The 22559-nt window shown below is 37.6% G+C and overlaps 1 protein-coding gene across 5 annotated transcripts in view; it reads right to left on the bottom strand.

The window, feature by feature from the left end:
- The window catches only part of PACSIN2 (protein kinase C and casein kinase substrate in neurons 2), a 64202-nt gene that overhangs the window by 11516 nt on the left and 30127 nt on the right, over positions 1-22559 (bottom strand). For all 5 annotated transcript variants that reach the window (XM_080392830.1, XM_080392833.1, XM_080392834.1 and 2 more), the window contains 5 exons: positions 18636-18746; positions 6380-6536; positions 5403-5638; positions 4487-4642; positions 3222-3397 (listed from right to left, as the gene is read on the bottom strand). In XM_080392830.1, coding sequence (XP_080248956.1) covers positions 3222-3397; positions 4487-4642; positions 5403-5638; positions 6380-6536; positions 18636-18695 — 785 coding nt within the window. In that variant the 5' untranslated portion in view covers positions 18696-18746. The remainder of the gene's footprint in view (positions 1-3221; positions 3398-4486; positions 4643-5402; positions 5639-6379; positions 6537-18635; positions 18747-22559) is intronic.

Below are 22559 nucleotides of genomic sequence, written 5' to 3'. Positions count from 1 at the left end.
AGGGCAGGTATATATTCTGTACTGTGCTCTTCAGCATTATTAGTCTTAAGTTAGAAATCACACTTCCTTTTAGGGATTTATTCTACGCTTTTTATCTCTGTGTACTCAAAGGGGCAGAGGTAATGAAACAGATAAACAGCTACAGTTGCTTTATCACTGGTTTCATCCTAGTAGTTCTTTTCCTTGTTTGCACCTTAACAACTTACTACGTAAGACATCACTCCTGAACCTCCAAATATTTTAAAAGGAGATCATTGCCCTCCACTTGGTCATCTTCTGTAGTCTTCCTCTAACCTTGTCTTTTAAGTCAACTATTTCTTATTTATTTCTCTTCTGTGGTTTCTTTCAATCTGATTTAAGTTGGATTCAGGTGGGCAGCAATCCTCTCTATCTACTCAGAGTAAAAAGAACCTATCCTCCACAGCAGTTCCGTAAGAACTTTGAAGCAACCTGAAGTGGTAGTGATGCTAAATGATCTTGCCCTTGCCTACTGCTTGCTCTGTATTTGTTCTTGCCCCTATGTCACCCACTTCACTTACGCCAGCACTAACATTCATGTGACTGTATAGCAAGTCAAATGGGAACACTGATCAGGGTTAAAACTAAACTAGATTCTTTCTGCCCCAGGTTACCTTGATCAGCTCCTTAACTCCACTGGTTAGACCACCATAAGAGTTTTATCACTAGCAGAAGAAGGAACAGAAATGAGAAACCAGCTAGGAGCCCACTTGGTCCTTTTAATTAGAATGCCAACCAGAGCCTATATGAAACTCTGCCGTTATAAGTGGGATGTAAAATTCCACTAGTGTTACAGCATTTGCTGCAAGTATTCCAGTCTGTCTGCTCAAATGCCAAAGAAAACAAAAACATAACCACTGTCCTGCTGACATACCAAAGTAACTTTGTATCAAAATGGCCCGTAGTAATTGATGACGTGCCATACGGTCTGTGGGAGCATCACCTTGAGGTCGGAAATTAGAGAAAATTGGGACCCAATGAAAGTGTAGTATTGCAGAAAGCTTTTTAGAGTAAAACAGCTATCACTTTCAGGATGGCTGGCATGCATGCAATCTACATCGCCACGGCTCCCTAAGAAGCACAACCTGCCAGCTCAGCACGTGCTGACAGGAGTGACAAGGTGGAACTGAGCGGGGACACCGTGGCCAGGCTCTGTCTGCTCCCTGCAAGAACAGGAACTTGATGGCACCACACAGCTGATAAGCCGCATGACAGTTGTCACATGAAGAATCTGTGAGATGTCCGTGGCTGTGCCAACCCCTGTGGCCAAATGACTTTCCTCAGATGAAATACTCTCACTGCACTACTAACGCACACCTCCAACTCAAAGTTACCTGCCTCCACGGTGCTGCTACACCTGACTGGGCATGTGACACTGAGCAGTAACAACAACGGGTATGACTAGAGTCACTCAAGCTCCACCTACATGTGATGGAAATGGACTGTAAGTCCAGACGGGTGAGGGTTGGGGGAATTGTTATCTGAACTCCCAGATTTACCCAACTCCGATTTAACATTCACAAAGCTAGGCTGAGCTGACCCAATCTCCAAGTTACGAACGAAGGGACTTCTAATCAAGGGAGTCAGCCTTGGGGAAGACAAGAAACAACAAACAGTGAAAGGAACACCATTATGTGAGTTACACAGAAAGAAGCCTTCAAGTGAGGAAATTCTAGCTATGAGAGGAAACAGGATGATAAGATGTTGCAATCCACTGACATCAACAGAGTATTAGTTGAAAATACAACAAATAATTGTGGTAGTGGGAGATCATGACCTCTGATTCAAATAGCCCCCCACTCCTGACAGAGGGGAAAACCCCGCTTGAGGAGAATGTGTAGTTAGTATAGAACTTCAGTAGTGCTATCTGAGGATGTGCACTAATTTGCATTAGAAGCGAGAAACTTGTAACCAAGCTGCATATGATAAATGAATATGCAGTATACTATGAAGTATAAAGGGTGGGCAGATGAGGGGAGAAGTTAGGGAAGACTCCATCAAAACTTCTGGGATCAGTCAATGGGCTGAACGTGTCTTCTCCCCAACAGGGACGCCTATCAGGTAAGAACTTTATCTTATGCGTGCCAAATAACTAACTCATGCTAGCTGTTATTAGTGATTATAGTTTTGTTGTGTATCACTTCACGCTTGTTTTTGCAGACTGTCTCTATCACCAGCAACCACAAACCTCAATTTGTCATAATTTTATATAAATAAAGAGCCTTATTCCATAAACCGTTAGTGTTAATCCTTTGCGGACGCCAGTAGTCACTGGCAGCAGGTAACATATTAGAATAAAGTGGGCAGACCCACTTGAGGGGTCCCCTTTATGCTGCTGGCACATTTCCCTGAACAAGTCAGTCGAATCGCCCTCCAGTCCAGCAGGACTGTTCCGTGAAGTGTCCCTGCAATGGGACGCTGACAGACTGGTCAGACACAAGGGTCCCTGCTTTCCTGGGGCGCTGATAGACAGATCAAACACTAGGGGTGGAGAAAATCTCCCCGCCCTGCCCCCCACCCACTCCACCCCCCTTCACAAAAGTAAGCTGCATGAGCTCTGATTTGAGTGCCCTAGCAGAAGTTTAGATTTCTCGGAATGTAGTGAGGAGGGTCAAGGCAGAAAGAACAAAGTACAAGACATGCTTTATACATACCACAGTATAAAGAACAGTCTTTGAAATTAAGATGGACAAGAGTTCAGCAATGGTCAACCAATGGATCTTTAACATTCATCCCATAGTTAAGGTAATTAATTCCTTTAGACTGAGCTCTAATATTTTAACAATAAATGTGTTTACACTACAAAGTTCATACTGTCTTACACTAATAAATTCTAGTTTGTCCTCCAATAAACAAGACACATAATACACTAAAACCCTCCTTTCCCAATCTTTGATCCAGCATTTTTTGTTTCTAAGCTCTGAATACTTTCTAACTGACACACAATTGATTGTAAAAAGACAAGAATGAGGGGGGTTTTGGTTCATTTAACCCTGTTAAATAAAACTAGCAAATATCAGGGATAAAAATGCTGATCTGATCTTAGAAAAAACAAAGAATTAATCTCTTTCGCTTACACTTTCAACAAATTGAAGCAATACATTAGAAACAAATCAGATTGCAAACTCTGATCTACTTGAAGTATGGGTAGCTTTTCACTGGAAAGTATTAAGCATTAATTTTGAAGTCTTACACAGTTTTACCTTGCAACATTAGACAAGTCAAGGTGTTTTTGAACTTCCAGTAACACTTCTCGAAAGAAACGTAAGCGTTTTTCTTCAAACTGCTGACACTGTTCAAATACCTGCTCCATGTTTTCCATATACTGAGGAGTGGCATTATCTAATTCTTTCAGTGATTTTTCATACTTTTCTTTTGTCTGGCGGTGGAAAAACAAACCATTAGCAATATATTTTATTACTACTCTATTTAACAGGTTGATCAATGGAGTAATGGCCAAGGTTTAGACCAGAAGGTCCCAAATTGCATTATCTTTTCATGACCGCTGTTTCTAAGCTAGGTCGCAATGAAAGTTACCTAACAAAACTGCAGAACAGTTACAATTAAGCTCTAAGCCTCTTCTCTGGTTTGACAAATGTTGGCGTAATACGAAAGATAAAAACCAAAGGAGCCACAGAGTAAATCAGAGCAGGCAGCCTTTCAAGTTACAGATCTCTTATTTAAAGATTTTCAAATAATTTTGAAGGGGTGTCTTTTTTCTCCTTCAGTAATTTACACAGCGCACTGTGACTTATAACCAAAAAACCAAACATTGTATACAACCCTGTGAACACAAATTGCATATGCTGTGACCTCACTTAATACATAGAACCTCAGACTCTACAATAATTTACAGAAGTCGTCCACAGACAGGAATTAAAAGATCCCACCCAACGTAACATCCGCCTTCCAGACCACAGAACAGCATTCTTAAAGGGAAAAGATGGCTTTGAAGAAAGTCACACAAGAAAAGCCTCTTTGTAGCAGCCCACTTAAGAGATAAACCCAACTGGGCAACAGAATAGCATTTTCAAGTGTATTTACTTTTATTTAAATAGATTATGATCAGCTTGCTTAAAAAAAAAGCATTCTGCAGTCAAGAATGACTACAAGTTTAGCTGTTGTCAGCAAGTTTTAAACATCTGTCTCACAGCCTTTCAAGTGAAATAATTCAACCTTCACTACTAAATGAGTAGAACTCTTACAAGTTCACCAATTCTGCTTTGTCCCCTGCTGAAAGTACTTACGTAAATTAGAGGTAATAGGTTATTCACTCTTCACAGAAGTAGTACTTGGCAATACATATGAAGAAAACTCTAGATTTTGGATTTTGGTATAGAACTGTAACTGAAAGTGAGCTGCACTGCAGTCCGTGGCACATTCGGGAAGAAAAAAAAAAGGCTTAAACATGCACAAGCTACAAGTCAAAAAGACTGTGTACAAACAGTATGTTAGCATAATGGTATACCTTCAGTACATCTTGTTTGCTTCTCTCCACTTTGTCTTGTAATTTCTTAAGTTGTTCAGGATTTAGTGCTGGATCAGCTTTGCTGTTTGTTTCTCTGGATATAGCCAGTTTCTCCTCCTTGCAGGCTGCATGGTATGCTTTCTTTGCAGCTTCCACCTACAAAGTAGATTTGAATATTTGTGTCTGGGACGGTTTATACAGCCATCAACTAAATTTTTTAGCCTTATAATCATGTCGCAATGAAGAAAGTGTCAGGTTTTGTTTCAGCATGTTCTTCCTTTTTTTACTTTTTTTTTTACTTCTACAATTTGGTTTGGTTTTGGCTTTTTTTGGGTTTTGGGTTTGTTGTTGTTTTTGGTTTTTTTTCTCTTTCTTATTTAGGCCAAGGAATGAATATACAAGAATCAACGTAAGAAAATTATTGTAGTACTTGTGAATCAGCATTCTCTCACCATACAAGAAATGTCACTCATACAGCTTAAAGCAGTGTGGAACAGACTCAAGAAAAGGTTTACAGGAAGTCCCCAACAGAACATTTTTTCCTCATGCCCATGTTCTCCTGCTCCCCTTCTTCTACAAACCTGTTATTGAAGAGTAATGTTATATGACAGGGAAAAAAACTCACACACTTTTCTCCTGCTCATTTCTTTGAGTAATTCGTAACTTTCAAATGCATGAAATCAGATACCGTTAAAATGATAGCTTAAATTCCACTTTTTCCAGACTTTCACTGAAGTCACCAAGATTAGGAGAGACCAAGAGAAAAATACTTATTTTCAGAAGAGGACAGAAAGCAAGAGATCTTTTTGAGAAAGGAGGATCCAGCAGAGAGAATAGGGAGTTTACTCCCTTATAGAGATTTGAGACATTAATATATTGTAACACAGGGTATCTAATACATAATCTACTGCTGTACCTCTTTCAGCTTTTTTGCCCAGGGTTTCTGAGCTTTCCTAAATCCATCTTCTGCTTCTTTGGTTTCCTTAAATCCTCCCATCATTTGCTTATGAAAGGCTTCCTTCTGCCAGTTCTTGATTTTTTCAAAGTCTTCATTCATCAGTGAACCTTTTACTTCTAGATGTAGTTCACTCACTTTTTCAGCTTCTGACATAAAAGCACACCAAGCCCTTTCTACTGTTCCATACTGTGGGCCTAAACACAACAGAAAGTGTCATTCTCAGTAACCATCACCCACATGGAACTTATATTCCCAAGAAACTACCTGAAGCTATTGACTTATATTCACTTGTAAACAGCAATATTGATGCAAACCTAGAAAAGGGAACAGTTTCTTTTCAGACAAATTTAGAATATTACAAACTTTTTACACCAGAAGAAATAATATTCATTTAACCTGGCCCCTCTTTCCCTGTACTATGATTCTCAGTATTCCATCTATTAGCTCTTCCTTGAACTGCCTTCAATTTCTCAACATACTTTCTGAAGCACGGATAAACAGGAAAGGACAAACTATTTTAGAATATATTAAAATGGTATCAGATTAACCTTCCATTCAAGCTGTATCTAGCTCTTATTATTAGTCTGCCCCCACAACCACTGCCCCCTTATTATTCAGATGCACTTTTCAAACTGTTCTATACCATTCATGACCTAGAAACGGCCAGTTCTCTAGAACTGCATCTATTTGGATACCTCACTCTGCACTGCAGGCAAGATTCATCTGCTTCAGTATGCAACAAGCAAACTAGCAGGGCTTTGTTTATTTTTCCATCAAGAAAAGCTTGATCATTTGTTACATTACCAAGCCTTTGGCAAAGGCTCCATTATAGGCTAAAAGTACAAAATTTCCACTTTGTACTTACCAAAACAGATACACAGATTTTTTTTTTCCATTTGAGAAAGTTTTCACAGTTCAAAATCAGAACGCATTACCTTTTTCCACAAGCTGTTTCCACCTTTTTGCCCATTCTGTAAGCTGCTGAGCATAGACCTTCTCTATTCGTGCCCGTTCATGAATACAATTCATAAGATCATTGCAAAGTCTGTGACCATCATCAATTCGTTTTACTGTACGCTTGTAATTTCCAACCTATAAAGAGACAAATACTTAACAATTCCTGCTTGAAAGCAGGATAACAAGAAAACAAGATAAATCTTTAATTAACACAAATACTGTTACCTAGAAGCAAGATAATCTAGCAGGAATTAATCAGTTATAGCATAAGGTATTTTTCAATTAATCTTAAAAAGTAATTGCAACACCACCACAAAGGACACAAGTTCTCCTGTAAAAAAAGTTATTCATTCTAAAAGCTTTGTTATATCTTATTAGTCCTGCAATATAATTATGGCCAGTCATCACAACTGTTCTGCATTATTATTGCTTGGTAATGTTTTAGATAATCAAGATATTTAACACAGATACAGTATTTCCCTCTTCCATGCTTATTATTAAGCACCTAGTGCCTTAGTTTTGTGTTGTGTTTAATCTTTCAGGATTAACAAAACTGCAAAGACATGCAAAGGAGTACTGCAACATCTCTCTCAAGCATAATAATAGTTTTTGTTTAAGAATGCAGCATGGAAAAAGCACAACCACTACATATACAGCAGAGACTGAATGTGGCCTTTGTTACAGCTGTGCTTCCCTGCTGACAAACTACATAGCAACTATTTCCAAAGTATACTGTAGAATTTAATATGGGAAGATACTGACAGCAATGACATGGAGTTCCCATACCTAGAATTAACTTGCGAATTCTAAAGGAAAAAAAATAATCCCAAAACACAGTTGTTCAATGTACAAGCTACAAAAGGATGAGGATATGGAGAAAAATGCACACTATATAATGAAAACACATTATATAATTAACACCCTCCTTGCATTTTTGTGTATATACCCACATGGAATCACCAATCTAGATGACTGAAGGGAAAAAAAAAGCACCCGATACTGCTAGTAGAGTAATATTTCCACTGATTTCAATGTCACTCAGGTTGGATTTTGTAAACATTAAACAAGACATAAGAACTCGGTTAACAGAAGCTGCACAGCCTATAAAATACCTCAGTCAGTTTCTTATCTGCCCTAACCACCTGACTGGAAAATAAAGATTAGCAGTAAGGCAGTAGATTAAACATTCAAATACTTAAAGCATGTTTGTAATTTTTACATTTGACGGCAAACCATCCAACTTTTAGGTTCACATTTATTCAGAATCTTGTCAGCAGATGTACATGCAAGCCATCTGCTTGAGGAAAAAAATATATATTTTTGCTGTAAGTGCTGGAAAAATAAGTGACTATGCTGATAAATGCAGACATATGTTAGGAGTCCTCGTCAAAGCTGGAAGGGCAGGGAATTGAAAACGTCAATAGCAGGACAAAAGTAATTCCTTTAGACAGTGACCTCAAAGGATTTATTTGGGCATGGTTTTGGACTAGATCAATTTCAACAGATCAAAGAAATTTAGGTAGCATTTAAGAGAAGCGTTAGTTAGCAGTCACTGATTTGTCTAAATCATGTAAAAAAAGCCAGTCCACACTATCCCTGCCTTTAAACACGTCACAATATAACTGAAGAAAAGAAGCTACCAGAACTGTGAGGAAGGTGACACCAAAAATCAAGATAGTGAATGCATTTGTGTCAAAGCAAATTTCATGTATTAACAAGAAAGCACGAAAAATAGCCTCTCATTTTCAGGAGAAATAGAAACTGAGAAGTAGGCAGTTTCAAACTAAGGCTGTACACTAATACAATATACATATGTAATCAAAGTATTAAGTAAATTAAGTACCTCGAAAAATACTTTCTAAAGCCTTTGTAATGGAAGGGCAAATCATTCATCTGCTCAAAATTACTCCAGCTGTAGATTCACAGCCAAGCAGACTGTTAAAACAGGTTATGCTAGCTTGGCACAGCTACTGCAGCCTTTTATTAGCATCAATTTGTGTCTCCAGCTATGTGCCCAAGGATTTATGTCTCTAGCATGAACATTTCCTTTCATAAATTTTCACTATTAAATTAGCATTTTAAATGCTAATACTGAATGAGAGCTGGCTGCCTCACGGTATTTTTAGTGCTTTCATTTTGTGTTGTCTGAGTAAATTCTAACCTCCTGGTAACATCTAGCCGTTGCCAAATCTCAGGCAGGCATTCAGAGGGCTGAATTCAGCTCACCTATGATGTCCCACTGACCACTACTGCATACAGCCACCTCGAAGGAGCTGCGCAGGCAACGGATCATTCACCCACGCCACCTCCTTCTCCACCAGAGGACCGAAGGAACTAGCATTACAGTTCAGAACCAGCATAAAGAAAAAAAATCAGGCCTACTGTACTGGAAAGTAACAGCCTTGTATTCCAAAGAAAGTCTTTTACAGTAATATTTTCAAGGAAAAAAAGTTCACTTGGATTTATGAAACAGTAGTTTGAAGTATATTAAGACATTCAAATTTCATGCCCTATGATGAATGCTAGAATTTTGGAAATCACACATTTTTCTGTGTTTTGTGACACAGAACACAAGTCACATAACTGGCACTTAATATTTTAAAAATCTATAGTTTATTTTTTTTAAAAAAAGTGCATTTTAAGTTATGGACACTGCAATGACAATTTTTTTTGAGAAGTGGAGCGTGCAGCTGCCACTGTAAAAGGCAGGCTCAGAGGTATGAGAGCACAGGGTATTCAGACCACCGAAGTAATGGGAGAACTCTACTCTTTATGCAGCCAAGGAACTACTAGGGTAACTGTAGATAAATTAAAAAGCTGTAAAAATAGCAAGAACACCCTGATTCTGGAGAAGAAAAAAAAATTACTTAATGCATTGTTTTATTCAAGACTATTCTCTCCAGCTCCTGAGGCAGACTGCAAACGTTCTGCAGTACATCCCCCTTCCCCTTCACATGAAGTGTTTGAGCTAAAACAAAAAAAGACAAATTCTTTCATTTGTAGCAACTGGCCAAGAAAGAATAAAAACTAAGAAAACCCTGTGTTTCTTTGTTTCAGTCACAGCCATGTTTACATAATACCTTGCAATTTTCAGATTTCCAAATGAGCACTGTTCAGGACAGGAACACATGACTTCACTAGTTAGAATAACTTTCTGGCCATTCCAAGCATTGGGCTAGTTCCTGTTAAACAGACAGCAGCCAACTAAGACATGAAGTTACCAGTTTCGTTCTCCTACAAGTGAAACATTTGCTTCAGGAAGGTAAATTGTAAAATTGCAAACTTAGTTTCAAGAAGAATGAGAGAGATTTAAAAGCTCTAACATGCTTTCATTTTAGCATCAACACTTCACCCATCCGAAAAAGACATTTCATTTATATAAAAATATTATTTAAATATATATAAAAAAATATTTAAAAAGACATGATAGCAAATTCAGTTGCTGTTTACCCTTAGTTGCCAGAAACACTTCAAAAAGGAAATAACTCCAAGAGGTCATTTCTTCAAAATACCCACATGGTCACTTTCTTGATGCGATCAGTGAACTTACAAAAATTGTGATTCACAGTTCTGTCACACACACACAAATTGAGTTAACCACCAGTTTTCCCTTGTCCACTAAATAATACCAAGCTTTGCTACTAATAAGCCTCAGCTGATCCTATTTTGCCCTGTTTATCTCCTACAGGCATTATAGATGCCTTCAGATCTCCATTTTCCTTAACCAAGAAAACATTCCTTCTCATTTGGGTATTTCCTCTCATGCATAAACACAGAAATGTCACCTCAAATCCTCTGTCAAATCTAAGAGTCCCTAAATCTGTAATAACCAGAGAAAAGCACACTGTGATGAGGCATTTAGTGTTGCAGAGTGAGCAGCCCAGCCATCTCTCCTTTGTGACCACCAGTGTACTAACATTGCCAAGCACTGTCACTGATACGATCTTTAGTGGGAATATTTAAGAGCTTACAACCTCGTTGTTTTACAATTTCACAGCACTAAACACAAAGGGAGAGTCTTAGATTACCTAGGCTCCCTTACCTTAACTAATACACTCCTTTGGGTTTTTCTTTTAAGCATAGCCATAGAGCAGGATAAAAGGTGATAAAGAGTTAACACACACTTTTTCTGGTACACTGAATGAAAAATAAAGAGTATTTTAATTTGTTAGCAGCCCAGGTGGCGGCAAACATTCAGCTATTGCTAAACTCCAGTCAGTTAATTCTGTATCATGGTAATTGCTATAATCACAAATGTTTCAGGAGTTTCAAATGCCTGAAGTAAGATTTTATGTCTTTTTCCAAGCTTGCCTAGCTTATTCATAACTAGTCTGCTTTTATGAACTGGAACCATTTGAAAGAAAGTCAGTCACCATAGGATACAACAAGGCTTTTTTAATGGACAAATAGTCATAGGCAGGAAACACAATGAGCTTTGAAGGCTCACAGTCAAACGCACGCATCCTGATGACCAATATGCGGACACACTTACTATTTCCAGCATTCCATATAACCATGAGTACAGCTTCTTTCCAGCTACGTCAAACGGGAAGTTTCCAAACATTTCAACCAGCATTAACATCTATAATACTGTGGGTTCTTTTTCAAAATAAAAAGAATTATCTTATTGCATAATTAGCACATACACAGTCCAAGGACCTATGAGCACTAGGTCTGAGTAAGCTTTCTAAGTTTACCCATATAAATTTACCACTGGTTGCAAGAAAAATCCTGAGGAAGCTCTTAAACCCACAAAATCTAAAGCCAAACATACCAGTTAACAAACATCTGGCAATATAAACTGTGAATGTTATGTTGCTCAATGTTAGAAAGAGTAATAAAAAAAGCATATAGGAGATATGACAGGAATCTACTACTGCAGAGTCCAAATATTTCTAAAATGAAAAAGCAAAACAGGGCAGTCTACTTCATAAGCAAAAAGCATTCACTGACAAGTAACTGAAATCCCTCAGCACAGGAATACCTTTTCAATATTCAAGAGTGAGTTTGGGGAGTTTCTTCCTCTAGAGTTCCCTGCATCCATCACACACCCCCTCAACAGACAGGTCACAGATGTTGGCTGACAGTAGCAGGCATGAAGCAGAGGCCTCAGAGTACCAAACGGGCAGGACCAAGGCCATCTGAGCAGACAGCTTATAAGCGGTTTATGGGAAGCACATCCCAGATCAACTGCCTCTGCTATCCAGAGTGTTGAGTTTGGACTTTGCTTTGGGTTGTTTTTTTTGTTGTTTGTTTGTTTTTGGTGGGGGGTGTGGAGAATGGGAATGCATATGGTGGCCAAATTTGATTCACCCATACTATACAGGGGACCGACTTCCCCTTTCTGAATAAGCTGAAAATCTTATCTTGCTGGTGGGTATCTCAGCAAATACTTCAGAATGTAATGAAAGCCATGTGCTCAGCTCCCTAAAATGCACACCAAGTCCCACCTTCCAAAGGAATCTGTCACAAGCCTAAGTTCATAGAGTGAATACCAGTTGCTGGTTTAGCAGCTGTTCAGGTTGACTATTTTTGTTTGGATCAGTAGGTGTTTTCACAGGGCAGTTAAACACCCCTACAGTAAATGGAGAGGGCATCACAGTACTGATGCTAGCAGAAAATAAGGAAGCGTAAGGACGTACAACTAGGCAATAAGTGGTGCACAGCCTGTGAGGGACCTATGGCTCATTAATAAGTGCTTCCACAGGCAGGGTAGCTGTTCCTTTTGATGTCTTACCCTGCAAGATATGCATACACTTCTACTTTGATCTCTAGGAATGCTTACTCATCACCTTTCTTACCTTCACAGGTATCTAAGTGAACAACAACATTGGTCTCAGCTTGCTCAAGGCATTTTTCTTTCCATATGACCACAACAGTGATTAGCAAGCATAAGGCCAGAGCTTAATTAACAAAATGCATCATAAAACTGGCCTTCAATTTACAATTAATATACTGAATTTTCATTTTTTTAATCATAATTTTGAATAATCATGATTTTTCAATCAAATTTGAATCAATTGATTCAAAATGAAACGTCATTTTGAAATGAAAGTGCATTTCAAAACTACTTCCAGCAGAGCAAGGTCAATAAGGTTGTCCATTTCTTGTGTTCTACTAAAGCAGCAGAATGTCTGAACCAACTAACATTGCCACAGTCTATTTCTGGATGCAAGCAAATGGCATGAATGATTAGAGTCCATATGACAGATCAGAAAGAAATAAAAAGGGTTTCAAATTGCACATCAGGTTCCAAATTTACCACTTTCCCTTGGAAAAGTTACTGCCATCCTGCTCCAGGCTATCAGCAATAACCTTTTGATTACCCAAAGCATGCCACCGTTGTCAGCTAACACAGATGAAAGAATTCCCTCTTGGAACATATCAACAAGATTGCTTGGTTGCAAAAAATTTCTGCACCAAGAGAGTGCCATGAGCTTAACCAGATACATGAAGATACACTGAGGTTTGTTAGAAAAAAGAAGAAAGAAAAAGAAGCTTCCATTTCTTAAGCAAACTGAGGCACTAATATGACTTAAACTTTCATGAAATTCTCCGCTGTTATTATGAAAATTGCTCAGAATTTATTTTCTTATGATTTTACAATTTCTTGCTTTCTAAGCAAGCTTACATGAAAACATGTATCAAATTATCTGTTTCCTCAAGTGCTTTTGCTTGGTAAACACCTAGACAAATCAGAGGAAAATTATTATGGTTTTCTCCTGAAAAGGATTTATCACCCCGCTAGAAGACAAAAAAATTTTAGTAGTAGTTTGGGTTAACTAAACATGGAAAAAAATCCTCAATTTAATTGTGAAAGCTGCTGATATTTCTATTTCATGCCTAAGACAGACATGTATTTCTGAAAGCTTTATTTTTTCAGTTTTACCAGCTGTTCTGATACAAGATACTACCTATGCCTAAGCCTTATCCTACCCACATTTTTTGACTGATAGATCTACAGAAAGCCAACACCAAGAATACAAACCCACACAGTGACTTCTCCAGTTCTCTTTCAACAACACAACTATTTCCCAACCACAGATCTGAACCTGATAACAAAACCTATGTAGTAATAAAAAAATTTACTAGTTTTTAAAGGAAACAAATTACTATTCACATTGGATTTCAAGCGCTGAGTTTGAGTCTCAATGCCAGAACTGGAAGCTTCCATGAACAGTACTGAAACAGCAAACTAATTAAAAAAAGCTTCATAGATGAAGTAACCTGCATTGAATTGCTCCATGGACAGTCTGAGCATATGCAGCCAGACAAGGTTACAGCAGTAAGTTTAGTTGCATGCAAGCATACATTATAGATTCACATTTTAAAATGTGATCAAACTGCTAGTAATTATCTTTGTAAAAAGGAACCCTAGCAAAGGCTGTGACAACTCCAAAAGAAAGCAAATGGTTCTTAATTGGTTTTCTGGCTCTAGAAGCAAGTGTTTTATTTCCTAAAGACAACAGCGCAAGAAACTTCTGTCAACAGCAATAGCAAAAACTTTGAAGCTGGTTTATCAACATTTTATTAAGTACAATTCTTATCAGCTCAACAGAACATCAACATTCAAGAAATAAAAGTGGTTTAGTTTCCAAAACATGCAGTGAGCAAAAAACCAGTTCTCACAGTAAGTTCTTCAAATAGGTCCCACACCCAGCCACCTCACTCTTTCCTAAACGTCTTTCAAGAACAAGATGGGCTTTGCACACACTCCAAAGGTAAATAAATTTGAGCTATTTTGGAGTGTGAGGGAACAAACTCAAAAGCTCACCCTGCCAGACTGTCTATTCTGTGCCATGGCCAAGTTTAAATGCATTCGCTGCTTTCAGCTGTGGCAGCAAAACATAGCAAGGTGGCTTTTAACAAACTGTGGGCTGCCTGAAAATTAAGAAAACCCATAGTTTTCTAGGGCTTTTTTCTAGAAAAAAAAACCACATCAGGTATCTTAAAAACCTCTATCAAAAGGTGCAAATGACAAAATGTGCAGTAACCATACAACTTCCAAACTGATTAAGAGTTCTTTATTTCTTGTTACCCCGGGCATGAAGTATTGAGGCTGGCATTCCAGAGACACATTTTTTCTAATCAGTGTCAGGCAAAACACATTGATCAAAGCAGTTTAGTTTTCCATTTTACAAAAGATTAAGCAGAATTCAAAGTTGCAATCTTCAGAAACAAAATAACCAATCCAGGACATATGGAAAAAGGACAAGTTTTGGACTAAAATTCAGTCAAATTTATTTTGGAAAGAGGGTTCCAAACCAGAAGTAAACGAGAATTTGGTAATAAGTTTAACAGGCTAGATGTTATTTTATAGTTGTCATTTAACACTGAAGAGTTATTCTTAAGTTAAATCTATTACGACCGGCACAGGACTCCCCTTACTTTAGGTTCACTTTCTACCAACCGCAGAAGCCTGGCAGCCTCCTCCCACCTCTTAACTCTTTATCTCAAGGATAATTCCTGTTTTGTCAGGCTCCTCTGTAAAAAGGCAAGGTTTGAAGTCAAATGGTACCTTCTGGCAAGGCATTACGTGGCCTAAGCAAGCTGCTGGATATCTTCATTATTCACTCAGACATAATCAGAAGTATATACAAACTAAAATACATTCCAACCTAATATCAGGCATGCAAGTCAAAATACAATTACCATCACAGAAACGCAGACAAGTAGAGCGCAGAGGTCACAAGAAAACTATCCCTGGATGAAAGCAATCACTCAATATCCTACATCAAGGTGACACTGCAGCGGACAGCACAGCTTCAGGTATATTTATATTACCACTTTCCCTTATGTTGTCCATGCACTTTGTTCAGTGTTGAGATTAAAAAAAAATAATACCCACCAAACTAAACAAACACTTTTCTTGCCACATGATTCTACATGCAACTATAAAGGCTGTCAACCAAAACAGTAAGTTCCACATTATTCACATTTCTCACTACAATAGGGTATCGCCAAGACTAATGGTATTCTGAATAGTTTAATACCCAGTACTAAGGAGTCATCTTGTGATAAGTATCAGAGTGCAAAGAAACAGCAGTTTCTTTGCTTAATATATTCTCTCAGCTATTTCCATTGTGATAAGAGTTTATATACATGTTTTTCTTAAGACAGCTTTATAAACGTATTTATTCTCTCAAACTATGTAGACTGCAAATTCACCAAGCACGTGAAGGTCAAAATTCACTACATCAATCTTTACTGTTAATAGCTTAGCATTACTATGACATCATTTATCATCTATGTGAAAGTACTCTTTTTCATGTTCAGTTCAAAGAATGTTAGTGTATCCGTAAAAGCTCCATCTCCACAGAATGTCAGGGATGCCATACCACACATTTTTCAACTGCCCATGCAGTTACATAAACATTTAGGCATACCTACTACATACAGTCTTTCAGCTACACATACAGCACTTTATAATAACCTGCTATATCTTTTGAACTCTCTAACCTGTTCTTTCTTGGGTTTTTGCTTTGTGGTTGTTTGTTTTTTTTTAAAACCACAACAGAAATGTCAGTGATGATATTTTAAGCACTAACCAACTATAAAACTCTTACAGTCTCCCCTCTGTTTCACTCAAATACCACTTAATTTCAACATATTGAAATTTCAAATCTTTAATCACCTTGCTAAAATAATGACAAAGCCTCTACAGCCATAGTAGGAACAAAACCTTCTATTAATGATTTTTAAAATCAGAGCCTGCAGCCACAAAACCCCCAAACTTTCCTGTCTTAAGCATCAAACAGCACAAAGCAGAGGAAGAGCAAAATAAATAGTGCTTTCTACATAATTCAATACTCAAAACTTCAAAATTCAGTTAAATATTCCCTTTCATATTGCTAAACTGTAAGAAGCTTAGTACAAGGAAACACAGGATTTTTATTTTCTTTTAATATGGTCATCAATTGCATGGAAAGTCCAATTGTGCTTCCAGAAAAACTGTTAATACTCTGAACATCTTTAAAGTCACTTCAGTAACAAAGCCGTTGACTTATCACTAGGACTTACCTTTTACTACAGTGATACCTTTGTTTCACTCCCTGAAGAGTGAGCGTGAAGATGGTCTCTAGCATTTTTAATGAACTGAATCCATTCCATGAGAATATAATTGTGTCTTCAATTTTTGAGATTACTTTTAACTGATTTTAGCATATTATGACAATAGGATCTAAACATTGTTAGTTTTTCCCTTTGAACAACCTGCGTATCTGTTCTAGTAAGCTAATCAACTCTTCAAAACCTTTGAGCCTGATGTACTCAAATTTCAGAAGAAAAACTAATTCAATCTGAAATTTTTCCTCTTGACCATTTTAACATAACCTTTGTGGTTATACATCAAAAAAGAAAAAGAGCAAAGCAAAGAATTAGCCCTATAAGGAAAGAAACTGATTGAAATACTAAAGTCTAACTTTTTTTATCCAAGGATAAATAAAGATATAACTTGTGCAGTACACATTAGCCTACTGACATTGCTTATGAAACAGACCAGAGTTCTGACCTTTTGGAACGAATACATAGAAAAGTTCAAAGACATTGATTAAAAAGTAGTGTTTACAAAATGATATAAAATAAGTCACCAATAGTACAAACACAAAGAACACCTTTAACCCACCTATAATAAGCATCAAATACATTTAAGCTATGCTTTGTAAAAGTCCTAGCTTATGCTAATTGCTGTTTCTGATCATCTATCATCCTTTAATATTAATTACTTGAGTCCACATTTGTCCAAACATAACCATATTAGTTTACAGGATTCCTATTTTTATTCATTCATCATTTCTGCTTCCAGACCCAATTACTTATGGAAGACAACAGCTTGGTACAGAACAGCCAGCCAGAAGTCATGTTCTGCCAAGTATATGACACATCAAAAAAACCCCAACCCTTTGGTCCAGGATTATTTTGCCTCCTTATTTTATTTTGAAACACTTCAAGGAAAGTTGTCTCAGCATAAAATAAAAAACACAGAATAAGTGAGGTTGGAAGGCACCTCTGGAGATATCTAGCCCAAGCCCCTGCTCAGAGCAGGTTTGATAGATCAGACTGCTCAGGACCATGTCCAGTGGAGTCGACACCTCTGGGAGTACAGGTCCCACATCCTCTCTGCAGTCATACTACAGAGTGCAACAAAAAGGGGTTAAGACTCAGAATCCAGTTACCTTAAAACCACTTCTTTATAAATAGGATATACACATTTAACATAATAGTAAATATCTCTGCAAAAAACGACAGCTGTCTACCAAACAAGAACCTCACTGGCATTACGTCTTTTAGATAATGGGACAAAAAATAATAGGACAGCTGCATGAAAATGCAATTTGCTGTCACCACCAACAAACGGGTTAGTGGTCTAGAAAAGCTTTCATTTAAAAAGTAGCACAATGTTAGGCCACCAAAACCAAGCTGTCTTATATACGTCTCTGGTAACTGAAATACTCAAGACATTTTTCCCCTAGCCATTTTCATGGTTGCTACATTTCAAACTCAAAAGAGCTCCCAGTCACATGGTAGAAGTCTGCCCTACTGAATACAGTTCATCTTGAGAGCTTGCTTACTTACCTCCAGTATTGACACCGTCAAACCTTTCCTTTTCTTGCAAGAAACTTTTTTTTTTTTATGCTTTCTGCTTTATGACATTTTGCTCAATCAAATTATAACTTCTGAAAGCTGCCTTCAGATTGGGGCAGCACATATTACTGATACTACAATGTGCTTTGTATTATCTTTCTGCATATACACTCTTACATTGAGATAAGCAGAAGATAATTACTCTCAAAAAAGTTTACACTTGTATCTGGACACGAATAGGAGACATACAGTATATTCACACACGATCTCACACATTTCTAATTTATGTACACCTACAGTAGCTTTTAACAGTTACTTTAGCTTTAACATTGATCATTCAACTCCCTTGGTAATTCTAAAAGCTACTCACCCATATCCCTTCTTTGACAATAAAAAAAGGTTCAATTCTGAATTACACATCCTACCCAAATAGATGATACTCAAGCTTGTGCCGGTTAAAAACCCTTGACAGAACTAGGCCAAAATCTAAAAGGTCATTTCTACCCTGAAGGCTATTTACGCAGGTCACAATAACCAAAGGTGTCTTGTACTGTAGCTCTCCCCAACGTACACGACGTACAAAAACCATATTTTCTATAACAATAGTAAAAAATAAAAATAATTAAAAAAAAAAGAAAACATTCAGGTTACCTCCCAGAAGCTATCACTAGAAACTTCTACTCCAACGGAATCATCGTATGAGCCAGACATTTCTATGTATGAAGAGCTTGTAAGTATTCAGAGCTTAAACACCTTCAGAATCTGTAAAAAGATACAACAAAATATTTATGAGCATTAATAATGAATAACAGCTATCAAAAGAGAAATGAAGTTAGGTAACATCCTTCAAATTTTTGATATCTAGGGATGCCAAATAAACACACAAGGTAACCACACAGGGCATGCAAGTACATTTTGCAACAGAAGACCGTTCTACCACACAAAGTTCTTGGCTCTTATCATGGTGTTTGCTGTCCAGAAAAATGTCCAGTCCATCTGCCTGTACCAAATTTCACCAAACTCTTGAATTTACTTTATCATGACATCTCCTGTTACAACCAAAAGAAAAGATTGAGTAGCATGATGCTTACTCACTGAGTATTCCACTTTGAAGTATTCCCTAAGAGAATCAACTGATCTTTGTGCTACAGATACGATAACCTGCACTGCTTCCTATTCCTTTTTCACTGGAAATCTATGTTCTGTAATGAAACCCACTGGAAATATTAAAGGCCAAAACCACTTGCTGATTTAAAGAAAAACAGATCATCTTTTCAGAAGGGAAAAGGGTTTATTTCTGTAAGAATCTTAGATTCATCTACTTGGAAACTAATGGCATCCATAAATGCAGAACAGAGCTTCCTCAGCAACAATGCAAAGCAAAACCAATGTGAAGAGCATTGCAGCGACCCAAGTCAAACACAGGAGACAGGACTAGCCTCCTTCCCAAAAGTGTTAGTATAGTTTATGATATTCAGACAGCTCTCCTTCTCTTGCCCAGCCAGCTGTGACTAGATCTCTTATTGGGCTAGTAACTACCTACCTGAGCTACTTGTTATTTTCTTGCCAACACTCTTGTGCATTGCAGATAATAGATCCTAAATGATGGTATGATGCACTTATCTACTGTTCCACGTATACCAAGTAAGAGGTTACAGGCTCCATGACAGAAGGTCTCCTTGAAGCTGACAATTACTTTCGCCAGAAGTTGAAACTCCCACACCTAGTTTTACTGCATTTTGTGACATGCTACAATACTATTTCATTGTTTTCTTTTAGGAAAACAAACAGTAAAAAAAAAACCTGATCTTTATTAAAGGTCATTACTTTGACAATTCAGGCATTGTCACTTATACAGACACAGCCGCACAGAAGAAAAACATGATTTATCCTCATTGAAGGAGATGATTGTTTATGAAGTCCTGTGTATAAAAAAAGTTCAAGGTTACCCTAAGCTAACATTTAAGATAAGTATCAAAAACAGTACTGAGGCAAAAATTCAGGCACTTAGATCCACAAATGTGGTTTGTGGGGTGGAGACCAAGAGGTAGGAGAGGAAGGAAACAGCTCCCTCCCACAACACACACATGCAAATCCCTGTCTGATCTCTACAGATACTTCATCAGATTCTCCTGTTTAGATTTCTCCTACCAAGTTTGCCTACAACTACTGCCAGGGCTACGTACAAGGGTGAGCAGATTGTACCACCCCTTCTGGGATGAATACCTTTACTAGTAGACTATAAGGTGAAGCTCCCTCTTTCTCTTGCCCTATGAATGTTGCTTCCCTTAATGCAACAGGGCCACTTCAAAAGGAAGAGCAGAAAATGCCTACAAACCTAGCCTACCTTGCAGCCTAGAGGTTATGACATGCTGCTGAGCGAAACAGAATTGAAAGCCTCCAAGGCCAAGGAGAACTCAATGCTAAATCCACATTTCTTGGATACTCTTAACTGTCCTGTAAGGGTAAGCATACACCACTTGTAACAAAAACTAGCTACTGAAACAAAACAGTTGTTCAGACAGTTACAGCACAAACAGAACAAAACTACTCTGGCTGGGGAGACAAGCTGTTTCTCCTGAAGTTTTTCATCCAATTCATTTCCACCATCAAAATCACAGAAAGCTTAAATAACCTTAACACTGAATACAGAACTGGAAACTACAATGGGTACATCAATTGTTAGATTTTTATTTTGAAAAGATAACCAAAAATACAGGAAGGGTTCTGCAGAATGGAAACAATTAGAAAGGAACATGATATATTGAGCCAAAGTATTTTTACATGTTAGTGTAACAATCTTCAACTTATGTTATTAGTAATTGCCAAAAAATCTGCTTTTCCGCCTGTGCTTTTATTAAACCAAGAGGGAAAAGTACATTAAAACACATTCAAATGTCAGTTTCTTAGTAGCACACCTTTACATGGAATGTGTTCTTTCAGATAAGTTTCAGCCCTTGCAATTCTTCCAGTAGATCAAGGTAAGCAGAGATCATTATTTGTAAGTGTTTATAATTTCTGATAGCCTTTCTTAGACAGCCATAAGCAGCGCAAGGAAGAAACAAGTGCAATAAACTTGCAACTAGCTGGACAAACTCAAAAGAATACTTTGACATTAGACAGTTTTTTCTAAGAGTTTTATAGTTTTCACAAAGAAAGAAGGTTATGCAGTGGTACCTTTAACCATAATTTCTGCTATTATTTTATCTGATCAAAGGGAGACATAGAATTTAAAGAAAAGTTGTCAGATCAATAAACATTGCTAGCTGGATTCTGTTAACTGCATCTTCCTGCCTTTTTCCATTAAGGCAGCTCTAACACTCCATTACTCTGAAACCAAGTAAGCTACTGGAAAGAACTGTGTTACTCAGCATGCCATGCAGAACAAGGGAAGGAAAAGATTCCAAAGGTTCTCAGGGAGAGTTAGAGTTGTTTTTCTATAGTACACCAAGATCTTTCAACGAAAGTGTTTACTGCCATTTGTAAGAGATCAGGCAGACAACAGTAAAGTCTTCAGTGTCAAAGCCAGGAAAGAAACCCTTACGCAGAAGTATAAACCTACAGGAAAGTTTCAACAAGTCACCCATCCCACCCACTCCCAAACCACACAGAAGGTGTTTTTCTCCCTCCAAATACAAAAAGACAAGATAGTGACAGTGTTCTCAAGCAGTAACAAACAGTGTCTGCTTACCTTTAACAAAATAGCCTAAACTATACCAGCGCTGGAAATTTAATCTGAAAAGCTACACGGAAAAACTGGAAAAGCTGAAACAGAGGAACATTTTCTTAAATGAGGGAACAGGTTGTGAGGACTTTTTTTTTTTAAAAAAAAAAAACAAAACCACCCAACCACTTCTATTCCTCCTCAACTAAAACTGCATCATACACACAGCTATCTTTTTTTTTTCCCCATAAAAGCATGAAAATGATCAGTACTCAGGAAATTCTGATGGATTTAAGGTTTTTATATGCCAAATACTATGCTGTGAGAAAGTATGAGCAAGCGTATTTAGGGAAATATTATGAAGTCATAGCAACAACTGGCACAGAAAAACACTATTTGTACAGCACTACTTAAAAATAAACTGGATACTGAGATAGGAACATTAAGCAGTATGAGTCATACTACCCTCATGAAATAGAATTATTACAGCAGCCAGTCCTTTAGCACATTTTTTGTTAGGGTTTGGTTCTCCCATCCTTCAAGTGAATTTGCAGAGGCTTCACAACGAAAGTTTATTGCACATGGATTTGCAGTCTTCCATTTCACTACAAAAAGTAAACCTAGGAACAACTACTGCTGTCAGTATAAAGTCTGGGAAATTTAGATCAAGATGAGAAAAACAGACAAGTTCTACACAGATTCTCCACAAATTCTCACCTGCATCTCACAACCCTGGGGTTTCTATGGTCAGCTAGACTGCAGCAGAACCAGTAACTTCATAAGAAAGCATGGTGCACACATCCAGTTCCCATATTCCCACCACAGTATAAATATATATTTATTTATATAAAGCACCTATCACCATATTGATAAACATTCTTTGGAACCTCTCTTGACAGCAGAGGTAAGAA

The sequence above is a fragment of the Falco punctatus genome (assembly GCF_963210335.1).
Source record: "Falco punctatus genome assembly, chromosome: 6".
Classification (NCBI taxonomy): Eukaryota; Metazoa; Chordata; class Aves; order Falconiformes; family Falconidae; genus Falco; species Falco punctatus.
Note: the sequence above shows the minus strand (reverse complement) of the source record. Positions and strands in the feature narration are given on the sequence as shown.